Raw genomic sequence first — 18,523 nt, 5'->3', positions numbered from 1 at the left:
ATAATAATAATAAACTGTTAAAAGAAAATCATAATAATAATAATAATGTTAATAGTTTGGGAGAAAATCCAATAAGTTGAACAGCAAATTCACCAAAATCAAATATCACTATTAAATCTCCTAAAACGAATAATATAACCAATTCAAATAGTATTTCATCTCCATCATTAATACCAACTAGTCCATTAATCCTTTCAAAAGATTCAGAGACACCAACATCAACCACCACATCACCAACCCAAAGGAAAAAATAGCCAATCCTCAAAACCACCACCAAAACATGATACATTTTCAGCTAAAATTTTATTAGAAATGAGAAATAACAGTTCAACACCATCATCTCCATTGACAAACCAACAACCACCATCACCAACAATGATTGACTTAAGCTCACCAACAATCACTTCAACAACCACAAACCACAACCACCTCACCAATTCCATCATTTACACAATCACCATCCATTGATTTATCATCACCAATTTATCGTAATGGTCTTTCAAGCCCAAATTGGAGTTTACCATCCCCAACATGTAATTCAGGATCGAACGAAACTAGTCAATGTGTTTTCAAAGATTGTCTATTATGTAAACGTGGCACTCCATTTGCAAGTAACCAATCACCAACCTGGGCTTGTATCATGAAAATAGTTTTCTACTGTCTTCAAATTGAAATGCCACAAAAATCATTTTTAAATTTAAAAACCGATGTTTATGGTTTTATGACCACTCATTGGAATTTATTATGTTTAGATAAAAAGAGTAATTATTAAATACATATTAAATACACAAATATAATAGCATACACACTAAACAAATATTAATATTTTATTTTTATTATATTATAGGATCTGACAATTGGCACAAACAAATCCAAGATATGCTTAGCCATAGTAAAAATTTATTCGAAAGCGGTATGGATACTTATAAGCAAAACGGTTATTGGAGAATGCGACAAATTTCAGATCCATGGGATGAAATCAAAGCAAAGAAAATTATTACTAAAAGAAAGAGAAGTTATAGCGAAAATGACTCTTCAATGATAAATAATAAGGATCAATCACCAACCAATACTCATAATACTGGCCATTATAGTAGCCGTGATATTTCAACCACAGTTTTATCACCAAAATTAAATTTAAATAATAACGCCACCAATGCTAATAATAGTAACAACAACAATGATAATGCTATGAAAAAACTTACTTCCGCCGCATTTGAAGATATTGAAGAGGTTGCAATCGAAGCACTTAGTTCACCAATTCATTCACCTACCAATGAATGCCTGTTAAATTCTTCAAATACTACAATATCAAATAAATCATTGACTTCAACTCCAACTTTATCGCCAACAGTATCTATTAATAATAGTTTGAATAACAGTTTAAATAATAGCTTAAATAATAGTAGTAATTTCAGTTCAATCGATAAACAAATTCATGATAACTTTAATCAATTATCAAACCAATTAAAGATTATGAAGGAAAATTCTTTAATATCAAATTCTTTATTAAATGTCAATAATAATAGCAATGGTAACATCAACAACAATAATAATAAAGAAAAAGAAAGAAAATACCAAAGAAAGAGAGCAAATACATTGGATAGTAATATTAGTATTCCACCTTTACCAGTAATACCATTAATAAATAATTTATTTAGTAATAACAATGATAATAGTAATAATACTCTTTTATCACCAAGAAATTCACCAAATAGAATTTCTTCACCAAGGGTTAATAAAATTAATAATAACAATAACAGCAGCAGTAATAATGGTTTATCAACTCCATCACAACCTTCGTTACCCTCTTTACCAGTAGTAAATAATAGCTCAACTATTATAGCAGTAACCACACCACAACCAGTTGCCACTGCTTCGTCATCCTCGTCCACTGCTCCTTCTTCTTTATCTTCCTCATTAGTCTCAGAAGCCTCGTCATCAAACAGTAGTACTACAAATACTCCACCTTTATTCAGCATTGATAATTATAATGTAAAGATTGAATCAAATAATAATAATAATGTTATAAAAGAAGAAAAGAAGGATGATGATAATGATGATAGTATTCCATTTAACCAGTTAGCTCCGTTCCAACAAGTTACCTATCTCCAAGAACAATTAAAACAAACCTCAGAAAACTTAAAATATATTAGAGATAATTCATTGATTTCTGATAGAGATATAATTTCAAAACTACTGTCCAAAGAAATTGAAAGAATTTCAACTATCGGAAATAAAAATAGCCATAGCATTTCTATTATGGATACCTCAAGTGATACCCCTTTAAATAATCAACAACAACAACAACAACAACAACAACCACAAACACAACAAGATTCAAATAACAACAGTAATAGTAGTCAACCAAATATTCGCCAAGAAAATGATCGTAGTGTCCCAACATGTGATTTAAATGCCTTATCAGATATAATTTTTATGTCAAAATAATGAAATATATAAAAAGAAAAAAAAAAACTAATATTTAAATCTAATTTATAAACAAATAAAAATAATTAAAAACTATTATGTATATATCAATTTAAATCTTTTTATTTATTTATTTAATTAATTGATTGATATTTATTTTTTAACAATCACATAATGATAAAAAAAAAACACAATTTTTTTTAAGGAATAGAAACAAATAAATCACACAAAAAATGTTGTTTTTGGTTAAACCTTACACAAAAAAAAATAAAGATATTTTTATATCCCCATCAAAAATTTGGATTTTTTTTTTTATTTTTAAATTTAAAATGATAAATAAAAAAATTAAAAAAACTTGAAATTTTTTTAAGTTTTTTGTTTTCAAACAACTTAAAAAAAAATATTAATTTTTTTTAGTTTTTTTATTTACCAATTTTAAATTTAAAGTAAAATATAAAATTTACCAATTTTAAATATTTTTTTCAAAAACTCTTTTAATAAATTAAATTGCAGCATTAATAGAATGGACGAATATAAAATAAAGAAAAAACTATCAGATAATTATGGAAGATTGGTCTTGTTAGTTGAGGATAAAGATAAAAAGGTATAATCATTATAACACTTATTTTTTAATTAATTTCTAATTTTAAATTTTTTTTTTTTAAATAATATTTCACTCCCAAAAAAAAGTCTTTTATTTGCAAAATATTAACAAATGATAAAAATAGTAAAAAAGAATTAAAGAATTTAATTAGATTCTCCCAAGAAAAATACTCTCATTTAAATATTATCAAATACAGAAAACATTTTATGGTAGACCAAAAAGATATAGATTTGTTAATAAATAATAGCAATATTGACAATGGTAATAATAGTAATTGTAATAAAAGTATCAATAGTAACAATAGTACCAATAGCAATAATAATGATGGTAGCAATATTGATACCATCAATGATAGCAACAAAAGAATATGTATAGTTACAGATTATTATAATTATAATGATTTATCTAAAGTGTATTTTAACGACACATATAGAAATAATTGTTTATCAACAAGAGATTTTTTACCAATATTTCTAAGAGTATTGATTGTTTTGGCAGAATTTGAAAAATTAGATTGCTTTCACAGAGATATTAAACCAGAAAACATATTCATTCAGAAGGTATATATAGATGGAGATAAAAAAAATATAAAAGAAAATAATGTTTACTATGATTTTTTTATTGGCGACTTTGGAGCTTTTAAGGAAATTTCAACTGTTTGCTCATATACAAATGCAATTGGTACCAATTCATTTATTGCACCAGTAATTAAACTCTTTTAATATTTACAGGTGTATAATAGCCTCTTTTTATCTAATACCCATTTTATTTAATCATAGGACCTTTTTAAAAAAAGTTATGATATCAAAGCGGATGTTTATAGTTTAGGTAAAACAATGGTCTTTGTCTCAGATAAAATTATGTATAGGGGGGGTTGTTAATGGAGTTTATGATATTCTATTTCAAAAAATGGTTTCTGAAACTGCAGAAGAAAGACCATTTCCATCACAGTTAATTCATTTTATTTTAAATGAATATAGCTTTTTAAAAAATCATAAAGATTTTATAGAATGTTATAAAAGTCCAGTATTTTATAAATGTTTAGATATTATTAGATCAAAAAAATATAACATTGTTAATAATAGAGAACCTTTAATAATAAATTGTTTAGTTGTATCAAATAATAATAGTGACGATGATAGTGAAAGTGACAACAATAACAATAACAATAACAATAACAATAACAATAACAATAACAATAGCAATAAAGTTGGTTATATAACATCTTTCTCATCTTCAATGGAGAAATTTAAAAGTTGGTTATATAACATCTTCAGTAGAAAAATTTCTCTATCAATCTCACCCTCCTCATCAAATATAGCGAAACCGTCTCTGCTCCTTAATAGTGATAATTTTTTGTATCAATGCATAGGAATTAGTATAGATGGTTCAACTAGCTTATACGTTTTAGTTAAAAATAATTTAAACAATAACATCAATAATAATGATGGTGATATACCCAATAACCCAGAAAATATTTTGAATATTATAAAATTTACTAACAAATTTCTTATAAAAGAAATAAAAAGAACATTGAGTCTAATTAAAAGCAGTATTTTAAAGAAATATATTTCATTAAGGTATCATTTAGTCAGAGGATATATTCATTTTTTTGATGATTTTATAATAAAAAAAAGGGAGAATTATAATTATTCAGAATATGGTGAAATGATAGTATTCCCAATGGATCACAAAATAGCATCAAAGTTAAGTAGTAAAAATCAAGATAGTGAACATGGCAAATCAAACCAAGAGTTGAAATGGATGCTGGGTCTTCATCTTTTAATAATAATGTATATATTAGAGAATAAATTTGACCACTCGTTTTCAGAGCTTATAAATTTTACTGGTATATTTTATAGGTACACCTCAATAAATCAGTACTATTTTGATGAAGAGAACAAACTAAAAGCTAACCTTTTATCAAGTTTAAAAGATAATCATCCTCGAACAAGAAACAAAGTTCTTTCAGAAATAGTTGATGACCATTTGAATGACCCAGTTCTCAAAACCATTGTCGAAAAAACAAGTAATATGGTAATTTATCAACAATTTCTTTTTATATAAACTTAAGATCTAAACTAAAATTCATTATTTTACATTTTTAGGGTTTGAACCTTTGGTCAATAGAAGGGGCTTTGAAGTTTTTATATGATTCAATAAAAGAAATCCAAAAAGAAAATAATGAATCATATCCACTTCTCTCAAACTATCTCAAAGATATCGAAGATTTTAATATAAGAAGAAAACAATTGGGTATTGTTAAAGATTTTCTTTATACCAAAAAGCATACCTACAGAGTCATAAATGAAAACATTTCATTTGATTGCTTTAAACCGGTTTTTAAAAATGATTTTTATTTCAATTGTTGTTTAGAGTTAGATGGGGTATTTTAAAATTTTTAAAAGTGTAAACAAATAATTCAAAATACTAAAACTTTTTTAAATATTTTAGAATTATTATTTAGTAAAACAATTTGATTATTCCGACCTATTCCTTAGAAATAACATTCATACACAAATTTTTCGAGTCTATGATCGGTATACAGAATCTCAGCAAACTAATATAATTTACAAGTTTCCAAGTTCAGTAACTATTAAAAATTCAAAAATTATTGAAATAGAAAGCTTAAATTATAAAAACTACTTTAATGGTGTTGATTTTTTTTTTAGGGATTTCATTATTCAATTTTATAATTTTTTAAAAGGTATAGACAACGAAAGTTTAATTTTTTTTTGTAAGTAACCTATTGTATACAATATAAATTGTTATAATTACTAATTAATATTATCAAAAAGATGATTTTGTTATTATAGGTAAAACATTTTATTACTTTCCTACCCCTCATGGTACTTCTGTAGTAAATTGCTTTGCAAATTTCGAAGGGATTTTATTTGGAAAAAACACATTCCCAAAGGTTGAACACAACTTTACAGAATTTATATCTTATTTTTATAACTTAAATAACTTAAAATGTGAATATAATTTCGATTCTATTTCTAATTTTATCGAATATAAAATTATTGCCCAAAAAAATTATATAGAATATACGAATATAGACTCTAATGTTGTACTTTCATTTAAAATAAAAACATACAGATTGATAGATATTTTTTCAATCTATGAACTTCCTAACAAATATAATCAAGCTTTAGTTTTAATTTTAAAAGAAGATTGTGGCCCCAACGTAACTATTTAGCTATATTAAAAAAAAATATTAATTACTAATTTTAAATTTAAAAGTATTTTATTTGTTTTTATAAATCTTATAGAAAAAGAATTGACAATAGTAATTATGAATATTCTTTAAAAACCTATGAGGCCTATAGATGTCTGGAAGAATCATTAAAAATTCAATTTCCTGAGTTTACAATCTATAACGAATCCAAGCTTTTCCATTTTTATATGTACACAGATTCCTTTTTAAAAGATGTAGTTAATAAACTGACAACCGTCGAAGATTTTTTTGGGTAAGTTATAGTTATTAATTATATTTAATCTATCATTTTTCAGGTTATTATATTAATGTTATGCAACTATTGATTATAGAGGCCATACAAAAGAACAGGAAATTGGATTATTTTTATACTTTATTTATATTTTAAAATCAATTTCAAATTTTGAAGAGCCAAGTGAATCATTCTTTATCGATGATCCGTTCTTTATTATGAGTGAAGAAAAAAATTATTACTATATAGATTTATGTTTCTATTTAGAGGAAAAATATATATTTTTTCCTTGGGTAAATATAATTTTGAAAAAAAAAAGTAAAAAATAAATATTAATAATAAATATTTTTTTATAGAGTTACTATCTTAATAGTATAGAAAATTTACATAAAAAACACTTTTTAAATCCAATAAAAGAATACTTTCAAATAAATCAAGAGCTAATCCTAGAGAAGAAGCTATGTAAAGATTTATTTGAACATGAATGGGTATCAAGTTTAAAACCAATCAATATTGGAAATATATCAGAAGTAAATTCAAAAATTTCTGAAGTTATATATAATAAAAAGGTAATATAATACTTTATAATCTAATTTGTTTTGATTAATAAACTATTAATAGTTTTTATTTCTTTAGAGTTGTATTCAAAAAATGGTGGGCGAGAGATATAATTGTAATGAACATAATATTTATTGTTATATAGTTTCAAATATTAAATCAATGGAAGAGTACCCCAGAAACATTGTAAAATATCATACATCATATTCATTAAATAGAAAATCCTATATTATTATTGATAAATGCAATTCAGATTTAAAGAAAATTTTAGATTCAAAAAAATAGTATGTATACATTAAATATAATTGACTGTCATATGGTATTAATTTTTTTTTATTTTTTAACAATAGTTTAAATGAAAATGAAATGATAGTTTTATTATATGATTTAATATGTTCACTAAAACAACTAAATCAATTCGACATTGTTCATAGAGATATTAAACCAGAAAATGTTTTAATTGACGAAAATGGGAAATATTTATTAGCAGATTTTGAACTATCGGTAATTCAAAATAATAAAGATATAACAATGGGCATTCTACAAAAAGGAGAACAATTCAAAAGATCATTATATGACAGAGATGGCACAATTCATTTTCAAAGTCCAGAAATCTATTCGTTGGAACATAGAAGCAAAGATTTAGACAATAACCATAATTATAAAATGGATATTTATAGTGTTGGTTCAATATTACAAGAATTATTATTTAACTTTGAGGATAATGTTAAAAAAAAAAAAATAGATTATAACAAAGATACCTTTTTAAATTTAAAAACAATAGCTGGAAAAATGACTTTATTTTATGTATGTATATATTTATTTTTTTAAGTCAAATTTTAAAAATTATTAACTTTTTTTTTATTTTTTTTTTTTTGTTAAGTATGATGAAAGAATAGATTTATTAAATCTTGAGCAACTTTTCAACAAAAGCTTCCCAAATTTTAAAAGATAAATAAATAAAATATTTCCAAAATTTGATTAAGGTTTCGGTTTTTTTCCCAATCGATAGCAATTCCAAAAAAAACACAGAGTTTTTTTGAAGTGCCTCGTTTACATATGTATAAAAAATATTTTATTTTTATTTTTTTGAAACAATAATAAAAAACATAAAATGTGTATGGGCAATACTTCTTGTTCATTACGTTATTAGAAATAATGTTTCTCATAAAAAAACGAGAGTATTCATATTTCTAATTTTAAATCTTTTTTTATGAAATTTGGGGTTTCTTGGTAAAATTAATTTTTTTTAAAAAAAAAATAAATTAAAAACAAAAAAACATGATTTTTATTTTTTAATTTTTTTTATTTTTTTTTTTTTTTTAATTAATTTTTATTTTATAACTATTGATATTTATATATACATTTAAAAAAAAAAAAAAAAAAAAAATTATATTTTAATATGTTAAGCTCTCAAGGAAATATCAATTCATATTCATCTATTAAAAAAAACAATCCTCCTTCAATAATGAAAAAGTCAATATTAAATACCAGTATTTTGAAACCACAACCACCACTTCAACCACAGCCACAGCAACCACAACCGCAACCACAGCATAATAATGGCAGTAATAATAATAATATAAATCATCCACCACAGCAAATTTCAAATAGCTCTGTTAATCATCTACCACAAATTAATAAAACTAGTCCACTTAAACCAACACTCCCATCTGTAAATAAACAAGCACCACAACCAATTGTACAAAAACCAACTTCAACAAATGAAATTAAAAGTGTAAATAGTAGTCCCCAAATTCCAAACGCAGCTTTAGATTCACCATCTATAAAGCCAAACCAACAAGATAACGAAAATAAATCTTTAGGTGAATTAAACTCACAAGAATTCAGTCTTTCAATTGATATGAATGATGACCCATTTAAATATCTTCAAGAGGGCACAAACTCGACAGACAATGATATAATTATTTTAGATTTAAACAAGACAATTGACAAAGAAAAGGACCATCCCAAAGAAAATATCAATAATGCAAATAATAATAATAATAATAACAATAGCAATAATAATAATAATAATAATAATAATAATAATAATGATAATGATAATAATAATAGCGAGAATAATAGCACTTCCAATGAAGAAAAAGAAAAAGAAACTAGTAGCGATAACAATAATGCGAATAATACTGATGATAAGGATAATAAAGATAATACTGGTGGAAATAAAAGCAATCGCTCATATAATGCTATCATTCAAAGATTGGAGATGCTCGAAAAGGAAAAACAACATGCACAGGAATTAAAGTTACAACTAGCAAAAACTCAAGAGGAGCTTAAAAAATATCAGAATCAAGAAGTTCAGGATGAATCACCCTTTAATAACCATCCATCAACTAGAATTTCAAATTTAAAAGTTCTTTTACCAAACCAAAACCAAGCCCCACCACAGCAACTACCACCACAACAACAACAAACACCACAGGCATTAAAGAATAAATACTCAAACATAGTTGGTGGAAATAAAGGCAGTCCAAATACTCTCAGTAATAATAGTAATAATTCAAATAATACAAATCCAAGCAATACTAACAATAACAATAGTACCTCTAGTACTGGAAGTAGTAATAGAACGGTTGGATCAAAAGATAAAAGAAACACAACTACCCCATTAGCTCCACAAACAACATCCTCAACAACACATCCAGCCCCTGGTATTCAAAACATAATATCAAAAAGACAAAAATCATCAGATAATGTTGATGTATCAGCAGCTAAATCAAACGATATATTTGAAGCTCCACAAGATTTCATTGAACCAATTGATTCATCTGGTGAGTCTGTTACACTTCCCTCTGTAAATATAATTGAAAAATCAATTGCAAAGAAACACAGTAGCGAAAGACCATCTTCCACATCATCAACCTCACATTATGATAACATTGAATATTGGAAAAGTTTGGTTAGTAAACTACAAATTCGTTTAAAGAATGTCTCATTGGCTATGAATGGTGAATTCGATAAAAAAGAAAGACTAAAGGAAGAAATCTCACAGGTTATCAAGACTGAGCTTCAAAAGAATCTTAAATTGGGTGGTATAATTTCATCATCAACAACAAATAATAATAATTCAGAGCTCATTCAAAAACTTAATCAATATGAACAAAAGATTAATCAATATGAACAAAAATTTGCACAACAAGACCAAAAACTTTTACAACAAGAACAAAAATTTGCACACACCCAGGAGACAAATAAACAACAGTTTGAAAGTGAAATAGAGAAATTAAAACAAACTCATCAAAAGGAACTCGACAATACAATTAAAGAATGCCAATTAAAGATTAAAGAAAGGGATGACGAAACTAAAATACTCAAAGATTCGTTTGAAAAGAGAATTCAATTAGAAATGGATGATCATGATTCAGAACTTGAAGATTTGAAGAAAAATCATGAAAAGCAAATTGAAAGGATGGTTACCGAACTTCAAACTTGGAAAAACGCATCAAAGCTGCTTCATCAAAGAATTGCTGAACTCGAATCTATCACAAAAGAAAACGAACCAAAAGCAACTGAAATAAAAGTAACTGAAACAAAAGAAATTGAAACAAAACAAGAAATAATAGTAGATAATGATATTAATAAATCCAATTTTGAAGATGAAGTGCAAGAGGAAGAAGAAATTAGCAGCACTGCGGCTCTGACAAATGACCATAACCCAACTCAACAAAAAGAAAATGAACAACCATTGCTTTCCCAAAATGATCATCTTAAACAAGATTCAGAAAATCCAGAGGGCCAATCACAAGACCAACTTCAATTAACACTTTATGATCAACCATCTACCAACACCTTTGATGATTTTCCTGCTAGTATCAGCTCACACCCATTACTATTAACAAACAATGATTTCACTGCAAACCAAAATACTGACAAGTTTAACACTCAAGATTTTTCTGCTATGTTACCAGAAAGTAATAATATGGCCTTTAATGACTTTTTCTCCTCAATGACAGCTACCCAACGCGATAATCTTTTACAACTTTACCAACAACAGCAACAACAGCAACAACAATAACCACTATAATTGCCTATAAATAAATAGTTTTTTCTTATTACATTTAAAAAAAATAAATAAAAAAATTTTGTAAATATTTAAAATAAAGTTTTATTTGTAAAAAAAAGAAATAAATAACACAATTTTTTAAATTTAATAGTTTTATTGTTTGGTTATTATTTTTTTTGTTTTATAAAAATCTTATTATTGCTTATATAAAAAAATAGCTAAAATTATCATTAAAATTTAAATATTGAAGATATTATTTTTATAATTATTTATTAAGAGAATAACAATTTAAAGGTAGTTTTTAATGACCCCAATGTTTTTTGTGTGGATCTGAGTGATGTTGTTTTGATTTTCCCCGGTGGCTTGGTTCTTTTTTACCCCATGAAGAAACACCATTATCACTGTAAGTATCAGAGATTGAACCTGATGCCAAACTTGATTTAATTGAAGATCCAGCACTTGAAAGAGAAATAATTGAATCTATAAATAAAATAAAAATATAAAATATATTTGTGTTAATAATATTTTTATTTTATTGATTGTTTTTTATTATTTATATAACTTACTAAAGATCATTTTTTTTTAATATATTAAAATTTGTTTTTTATTTGTTTTTATATATAAATTAAATTTTTTATAAATATTTATATTTTTTTTTAAAAAAAAAAAAACTTATTAAAAAAAGATTTTTTGATATTGGGTAACACACTTTTTAAAAAGACTTTAAATACTAATTAATAGAGAATATTATTCCCCATATAAAATAAGGGGAACAATGAAAAACCAAACATTTTTTGATTTATGTATACATAAAAATAAATATATAATATTAGTAAAATTACCATTTAAAATTTATTTATTAGTTTTTTAAAAAATAAAGAAATTGTTTTTATTAATTTATTATTTAAATAAATTGAAATCTTTATATAGGTGATGTTTCTAATTTTGCTAAATATTTAAATTTTTTTTGTGGGTTTTTTCAAAAAAATATTTAGTGTTAATAAATTTTGGCTGATTCTATCCTAATTAAGATTGAACACAACAAAACTATGATTTAGGATTATGATAAGCCTTTAAAAATATAAAAAAGTAATAAAATAAATAAAAAAATTTTGAATTTATTTTTTGGAAAATTATAAAAAAAGAAATAAAATATAAAAATTTATAAATATTGCTAAAAAAAAAAAGATTTGAAGGATTTTATTTTATTTTATTTTTTACAGTATAACTATATATGTGGTGAAAATATTTACAAAATTATTATTTAATTAATAAATAATAATAAATTATTATTGTTGGTATTATATATAAGAAATCAACATTAATTTTTTCCTAAACTTGATTAGGAAATTTTACTTTGGAAATAAAAAATTGTGGATATATAATAATTTCTTTTTCCAATTATTCGTGTTTTTTGTTTTGTTTTAAATAAATTATAATTATAAAAAAAGGTAGAGAAAAACATTAATTGGATTCTTCGGCTAATCCGTTTAATAAATTAAAAAAAGACTAAATTTTAAAAAAAAAAAAAATAATATTAGTAATCTATTTTTATGTAATAATTATAAAGTTAAAATCTATTTTATACATACCATTGTTGATTTATTATTTGTATTATTATTATTATTATTTAATTGGTAAAATTGGCCTTGATAATTTTGTATTTTATATTTTTGTTGTTCGTTAAGTAAACTATTATTATTTATATTTGAACTATTTGTGAAGGTATTAAAATTACTTAAAAATTGTTGATTTTGGTATTGCTTTATTATTAATTCCTTTTCAAATTGTTCTAATTGAATACTCCAGTTTTCTAATTCTTTTTGCTTTTGTTGTAATCTTAAATATTCAAGATCTTGCTGATTCTTTTTATAGTCTAAAACATGTTGTATTCTTTCAATATACTCTTGCTCTTGTCTTTGTTTAACTTTTCTAACTGAAAGATCATTTTCTTTTTGTGTAATAATTTCTTTTTCGACTTCTTGTTCAAGGAGGAATAATAAAGATTCGGCAGCAGTTTTTGGTGATGATAATGGTGATGGAGCTGATGGAACTGCTAATTGTGGTGATGCAAGTGGTGAAGAGCTAATGATTTCTTGTGATGGGCTTGGAACACGGGATAATGAAAGTGGTGATGACGATGGTGAAAAAGTTGAGGTAGATGAAGATGCTGAAAAACCTTCGAGTTCATCGCCAGAGGTATTATCATAAGAGAATTTTCTTTTCTTTTGATTGAAAGGGGATAAAGTTGATGATGGATTTTGTTCGTATGTTGAGATAGCATTAGCAGCAGCTTGGATAACACTGGTCATTAAATTAAATGATGGAACAACCGCATTTAATGAATCTTGTTTATTTTTATTACTATTGTTATTAATATTAGTAGCAGTAATATCAATTGGCTTAGTTGTTGCTATAGTAGTGGTGGATGTAGTAGATTTATTTATTAGATTTTCTTTTTGTGGAGATTGTGGTGGTGGAGTTATTGTAATTGGTTGGGTGGTATTGGTTTTTTTCTTTTTATTGATAGGTGTGGTTATATTATTAGATGGAGAGGTAATTACTTGACTAATTGGTTTGCCTGAAAGTGTGGTTTGGCTGAATAATTTTTCTTGAAAATAGTTTTTACATTCAGTGCAACCAACAGTAAATTTGTCTTGAACTGGTGGATGTACATCAGGTGGGTGGGTAACTCTTCCTTCACAATTGTCTGGGCAAGCTTGATGTCTTTTATGGTGAAAACCACATGAAACTCTTCTTCTATTTGATCTTTTATCTTTTGGTGGTGGTGTTGGGGTAACAGTTGTTGGGGCAGTTGTTGTTGTTGGTTGTTGAGTCATCTTTAATTAACTACAATATTAATTAAAAATTATTAATAATTATTACTAAAAAAATATTTAAAACTATATTGAAAATAGTTATTGAGAGAACAAAAAAAAAAAAAAATTACAATTAAAGGAAAAATGATGTTATAAAAATTACAAATAAAAAAAAATAAAAAAATGATGTTATAAAAAGAAAAAAAAAAATAAAAAATTTAAAGAAAATACTAATATTTATTAATAAAAGAAGGGACAGGTAATGAAATAATAGATAAATGTTGTTGTTATTAAATAAATGAGTAATTATTTTGGACAGATGTTGTTGCTAACATTAGGAGATAGTGTAAAAAAATAAAAAAAACACTATGAAAAAAAAAAAAAAAAAAAAAAAAAAAAATTTAAAAAAAATTCAATTTTGAAAATTTCAAATTTCTTTTTTTCGATTATGAAATTTACACCCCGTCCCCATACTAAATTTTTTTTCCTACAACCATATTATATTATTGGGTAGGGAAGTGTCATAGGAATAAGAAAAAAATGCACCAAAAAATAAAATAAAAAAAAAAATTTTAAATAAAAAAAAAAAAATTATTATGTTGTTAGAAAATTTTATATTTATAATTCCCTTTTTGTGGATATTATTTGTATATGAAAAATTTAATTTTTAAAAAAATAAAAATTTTGAAATTATTTTTTTTTATATATGTGGGTATGAAAAAAAATTAATTATTTTTTTTTTGTTTTTTTCAAATAAATAAAAAACAAATAAATAAATCTATTGCTATTATTTAAAAAAAAAAAAAAGTTTTTATATATGTTATACGAAAGAATATATTTTTTTTAATTGGTTTATTAGGTCAAACTTTTTATTGTGATAGAAATAAAAAGATTAGTACAAATTTATTGTTTATTGTGAATATGAACGGAGGAAAGGTAAATGATAAAATGGAGCTATTTTTTTTCCCTTTATTTTTTTTTTTTTTTTTTTTTTTATTTATTTTTTAAAAATTGATTAGAGTTTGTGTGCAAACAAATTGCTGGTAAATTTAAAAAAACAAAATTTAATATTTTTTTAAATTTAATTGCAACCATCATGTGATACCCCCGGTCAACTAATATCTTTTGGTTTCGGTAAAAAAAAAAAATCTCTGTGTGGAGTTTGAAAGAAAACTCGCCAATGGTTTATTTTTTTTTTTTTTTAAAATTTTTGTTTTATTTTTTTTAATTTTTTTTTTTTACAATTTATTTTATTTTAATTATTATTTTTTTTTTGGGTCTCTGGTAAAAAAAATCCCCAACTCTGTTTGACCAATTAATTTTAAAAAAAAAATAACATTAAACAGAGATGTTGGAAATAAACAGAAAAAAAAAACAGAAAATAAAATATTTTATTTTATTTTTAACTACACAAAACAAAAAAAAATAAATTAAAAAAAATAATAATAATAAAAAAAAAAAAGAAAAATAAAATGGATTAATTGATCCAAAAAAAAAAAAAAATTTAAGATGTCAAACACAAACACTTTCCGAGTTTTTTGAGTCAAACAGTATTTTAACAAAAATTGTAAAATAATTTAAATTTTAATTTTTTTTTATTTAAGAATATTCGAGGAGTTTATATTAACTATTTTTGACTATAACAATAAATTTACAATTATTATTTTAATATTATTTATTATTATATATTATATTTATTTTATTATTAATGACTCATGAAATGATTTATGGTTTATGATTTATGATTTTTGATAAATGATTTATGATTTATAATTTATGATTTATAATTTATGGTTTAATTATCTTTTAAAAACATTTGCAGGAATATCACCTATATTTGTTGTAATTTTTTTAATCATTTCAGAAAAGTTGTTGATTCGCATTCACGATTTAATAATTTGATTTCAGGAAGTTCATACCAGAATCTATCACCTGCTCTTGTTCTAAAGAATTGTTCTTGAATAATGAAATAAAAAGTTTGGCCAACACAAGATCCTTCCATATGATCTTCAGCAAGACCACCAACATAGGCATCAATATCATCAATGGATTTATAGGTCTTCTTTAAACGTTCTTGAATAACTTTATCGGTAGAGATATCAGCCCAAGTGCTAACTGGTCTAAGTCCAATTTGTTTTCTTAATGAGTTGTATGATGGGATACCATGGTCACGATTTCTTTGGAGATTTCTACTGGCCAAGTCTAAACCACCTTGGCCTGGTTTACCAAACAGGAAATTTCTAAGATCGCTAATCATATAGATATCAATGTTTTCCTCTTCATTAAGATAAAAGCCACGAACAATTGGTTCAATACCTTGATTAAGAGCATGTGGATTGAAATATGAAAATTTAATTGGTAATGGTTGTAAACGAGTACCATTTTCGCTATAATATTCTAAACTTGGACCAACTTCACTATGACCAAATCTAAAAGCTGTTGATGTAAATTCCTATATATATATATATTTTAATAATTAGTATTTTAAAATTAACAGAAAAAATAGTAAAGTAAACATACATTTGAAACTTGGGCATTAACTTTTGGATTGTAGCCGGTATAGTGTGGTACAGATCCTAAAATAACTGGGAGGTATTCTTCATAGGTAATCTTTTGGACTTGTTCGATAATACAAGAACGTGAGTGTTGGAAAATTTTTTCATCATCCCAATCAGAGTGAGCTTTTGCAAATTTTCTTGCTAATCTATTATGTTCACGTAAGAAAAGAGTATGGATTACAAGAAGACCTGGATTTTCATTACCTCTACGCTCACCGACACTATATAATTGATCAATTGGGAATAAGTTAGCATCATTATCCATTGGAACACCTGGTACATTCTTTGGAGGTAAGTCACCGAGTTCCCGTTTGAGTAACTTTCATTTCACCACCCGAAAGACTTCTTAAGTTTTTGCAAATTTCTTCAGAGTTACCATAAAGAACATTTGCATCAATATATGCACCCAAACTATTGATTTGTTCATAGCATTTACCATCTTCATCGGTTTCAGTAATTCCATCATCACACTGTACTTGTGTTAATCTAGTTCTAAAATAATTCATTGTTTTATTTCCGGTACAACTTGGATCAAAATATTGATCACATTTTGGAACTACTATTGGCCATAAATTAGTCTCTGGTTTACTAAGTGCCATATTATGGATTAAAAACTAAAATTAAATAGTTTGTTAGTATTTATTGATATGAGTTTTATATTAAATAGATTTTAATAGATTAATACTTACTTGACCAAACATATTAAAGAAATCTGTTAAATGTTCTTTTGAACCAATACGTTGTTGTTGGTCAAAAATAAAATTGCTAACTGCTCTAGATGGTAAATTGGTAATATTTGGGTGTCCATTTGCGTTAAATTTGGATGGCTTTGCAAGTCTGATAAATGGTGTATATATTGAGCCTTGCATTGGCTTTTCTTTGTTATTGTTTTCACCAGTGTAGGATCTAAATTCCTCTATAGGTATTAAAAAGAATAAAATTAGAATTAATTACTATTTACTATTGCTTTAAAAAACTTACGTGAGTTTGTAAAGGTTGATAAGATTGTTAATATTATACATATTGATAAAAGTGTTGAAGAGGGAACTCTCATTGTGATACCCTTTTAAATATAAATGATATTTAATTTTTTTTTTACTATATAATTAATAAATATAAATGTTATTAAAAAATTGAATTTTATTTTTTAATATAGGGTCTCTATATTTTATTATTATTATTATTGTATTATTATAGTTATTTAAAAGTCTTTAAGTTTTAAAAAAAATAATTTTTTAATAAATTTTAAAAACTTTAGTTTATTAAAAAAAAAAAAAAAAAATATAGATTAAAAAAAAAAATTGATTTGGTTAAAATAAACAAAAAAAAAAAAGAATTTAGAATCTTTAGAGTTGTTTTAAATATTCTATTCTTGATTATAAGTTTTTATTTACTTATATATTTAAAGGTGTTATATATGGAAACTAAAAAATTGGGGGTGTTTTTAAAAGAGTATAATGGGGGTTCAAAAATTTTATTTGTTAAATGAATAAAAATTATATTTATAAATGTGTTATGGGGGTGGTTCGAATATTATATACAATGAAAAATAAGGTGTGGTATTATTTTTTAAAAAAAAAAAAATTGTCCCCCTATTTAAATATTATTATTTCCAAATCTATATAAAATTAAAAAAAAACAATTTTTTATATTTAAATATATTTTACATTTTTTTTATTGTGCTTAAATCATTTCTATATATAAAAATATACTTTATTTAAATAATTACAGTTTTATTATCTGAACACTTTTATTGTCAATGATTATAGTTGAGATATTTATAGCTTTAACACAAAGTATACTAATATAAAATTTGAAAAAAGAAAAAGAAAAAGAAAAAAATAGTGATTTCCAACAAAAAAAAAAAAAAAAAATTAAAAAAATGAAAATTATTTAATTTATTTCCAATGAGAAAAAATTAATACTAGATATTAATTAATAAATAACTAAATTTTATTTAATACCAAAATTATAATATATATTAATATCTTTTTTGTTTTCGTTGTAGTTTATTTAAAGTATAACTTTGGCAGCAATAAAAAAAATTTATAAAAAACAATGGGAGATATATTAGTGGGAGG

At 24.2% G+C, this 18,523-nt stretch overlaps 7 protein-coding genes across 7 annotated transcripts; 4 read left to right on the top strand and 3 right to left on the bottom strand.

The window, feature by feature from the left end:
* The first annotated feature begins 441 nt into the window (after window positions 1-441).
* DICPUDRAFT_98666 (uncharacterized protein) lies at window positions 442-2,539 on the top strand. Its single transcript, XM_003290310.1, has 2 exons — window positions 442-761; window positions 848-2,539. The coding sequence occupies exons 1-2, from the start codon at window positions 641-643 to the stop codon at window positions 2,449-2,451; spliced, it is 1,725 nt and encodes a 574-aa protein (XP_003290358.1). The 5' UTR covers window positions 442-640; the 3' UTR covers window positions 2,452-2,539.
* A 414-nt stretch (window positions 2,540-2,953) lies between these two features.
* On the top strand, window positions 2,954-3,756 carry DICPUDRAFT_81086 (uncharacterized protein; the record flags this gene model as incomplete). The annotated part of the gene is made up of 2 exons (XM_003290309.1): window positions 2,954-3,034; window positions 3,121-3,756. 2 exons carry the CDS (start codon window positions 2,954-2,956, stop codon window positions 3,754-3,756), a joined length of 717 nt encoding a protein of 238 aa, XP_003290357.1.
* Window positions 3,757-3,943: 187 nt separating this feature from the next.
* On the top strand, window positions 3,944-7,996 carry DICPUDRAFT_154850 (uncharacterized protein; the record flags this gene model as incomplete). The annotated part of the gene is made up of 10 exons (XM_003290308.1): window positions 3,944-5,071; window positions 5,143-5,421; window positions 5,489-5,741; window positions 5,851-5,894; window positions 6,278-6,504; window positions 6,584-6,776; window positions 6,840-7,013; window positions 7,120-7,325; window positions 7,392-7,848; window positions 7,925-7,996. The coding sequence occupies 10 exons, from the start codon at window positions 3,944-3,946 to the stop codon at window positions 7,994-7,996; spliced, it is 3,033 nt and encodes a 1,010-aa protein (XP_003290356.1).
* Window positions 7,997-8,443: 447 nt separating this feature from the next.
* Window positions 8,444-11,077, top strand: DICPUDRAFT_81084 (uncharacterized protein; the record flags this gene model as incomplete). The annotated part of the gene is made up of 1 exon (XM_003290307.1): window positions 8,444-11,077. The coding sequence occupies one exon, from the start codon at window positions 8,444-8,446 to the stop codon at window positions 11,075-11,077; it is 2,634 nt and encodes an 877-aa protein (XP_003290355.1).
* A 289-nt stretch (window positions 11,078-11,366) lies between these two features.
* DICPUDRAFT_154848 (uncharacterized protein) lies at window positions 11,367-11,641 on the bottom strand (the record flags this gene model as incomplete). The annotated part of the gene is made up of 2 exons (XM_003290300.1): window positions 11,367-11,545; window positions 11,632-11,641. The coding sequence occupies 2 exons, from the start codon at window positions 11,639-11,641 to the stop codon at window positions 11,367-11,369; spliced, it is 189 nt and encodes a 62-aa protein (XP_003290348.1).
* A 471-nt stretch (window positions 11,642-12,112) lies between these two features.
* On the bottom strand, window positions 12,113-13,905 carry DICPUDRAFT_81083 (uncharacterized protein; the record flags this gene model as incomplete). The annotated part of the gene is made up of 2 exons (XM_003290299.1): window positions 12,113-12,136; window positions 12,658-13,905. The coding sequence occupies 2 exons, from the start codon at window positions 13,903-13,905 to the stop codon at window positions 12,113-12,115; spliced, it is 1,272 nt and encodes a 423-aa protein (XP_003290347.1).
* Window positions 13,906-15,453: 1,548 nt separating this feature from the next.
* DICPUDRAFT_95122 (uncharacterized protein) lies at window positions 15,454-17,540 on the bottom strand. The gene is made up of 5 exons (XM_003290298.1): window positions 17,424-17,540; window positions 17,132-17,358; window positions 16,763-17,056; window positions 16,405-16,725; window positions 15,454-16,336 (listed from the first exon to the last, which is right to left on the bottom strand). Exons 1-5 carry the CDS (start codon window positions 17,494-17,496, stop codon window positions 15,740-15,742), a joined length of 1,512 nt encoding a protein of 503 aa, XP_003290346.1. The 5' UTR covers window positions 17,497-17,540; the 3' UTR covers window positions 15,454-15,739.
* Window positions 17,541-18,523: the final 983 nt, after the last annotated feature.

This window comes from Dictyostelium purpureum, assembly GCF_000190715.1.
Source record: "Dictyostelium purpureum unplaced genomic scaffold DICPUscaffold_218, whole genome shotgun sequence".
NCBI classification, from domain to species: domain Eukaryota; phylum Evosea; class Eumycetozoa; order Dictyosteliales; family Dictyosteliaceae; genus Dictyostelium; species Dictyostelium purpureum.
This window is presented reverse-complemented; position numbering and strand designations above follow the sequence as displayed.

What these genes read in the sequence shown, in the direction of transcription:
- DICPUDRAFT_98666 (XM_003290310.1), top strand. Translation starts at nt 641, where the DNA reads ATGAAAATAGTTTTCTACTGTCTTCAAATTGAAATGCCACAAAAATCA. An exon ending in ATTATGTTTAGATAAAAAGA is followed by an intron (nt 762 to 847) that starts GTAATTATTAAA and finishes ATTATATTATAG; the next exon opens with GATCTGACAATTGGCACAAA.
- DICPUDRAFT_95122 (XM_003290298.1), bottom strand. Translation starts at nt 17,496, where the DNA reads ATGAGAGTTCCCTCTTCAACACTTTTATCAATATGTATAATATTAACA. An exon ending in ATCAACCTTTACAAACTCAC is followed by an intron (nt 17,359 to 17,423) that starts GTAAGTTTTTTA and finishes TAATACCTATAG; the next exon opens with AGGAATTTAGATCCTACACT. An exon ending in TCTTTAATATGTTTGGTCAA is followed by an intron (nt 17,057 to 17,131) that starts GTAAGTATTAAT and finishes ATTTAATTTTAG; the next exon opens with TTTTTAATCCATAATATGGC.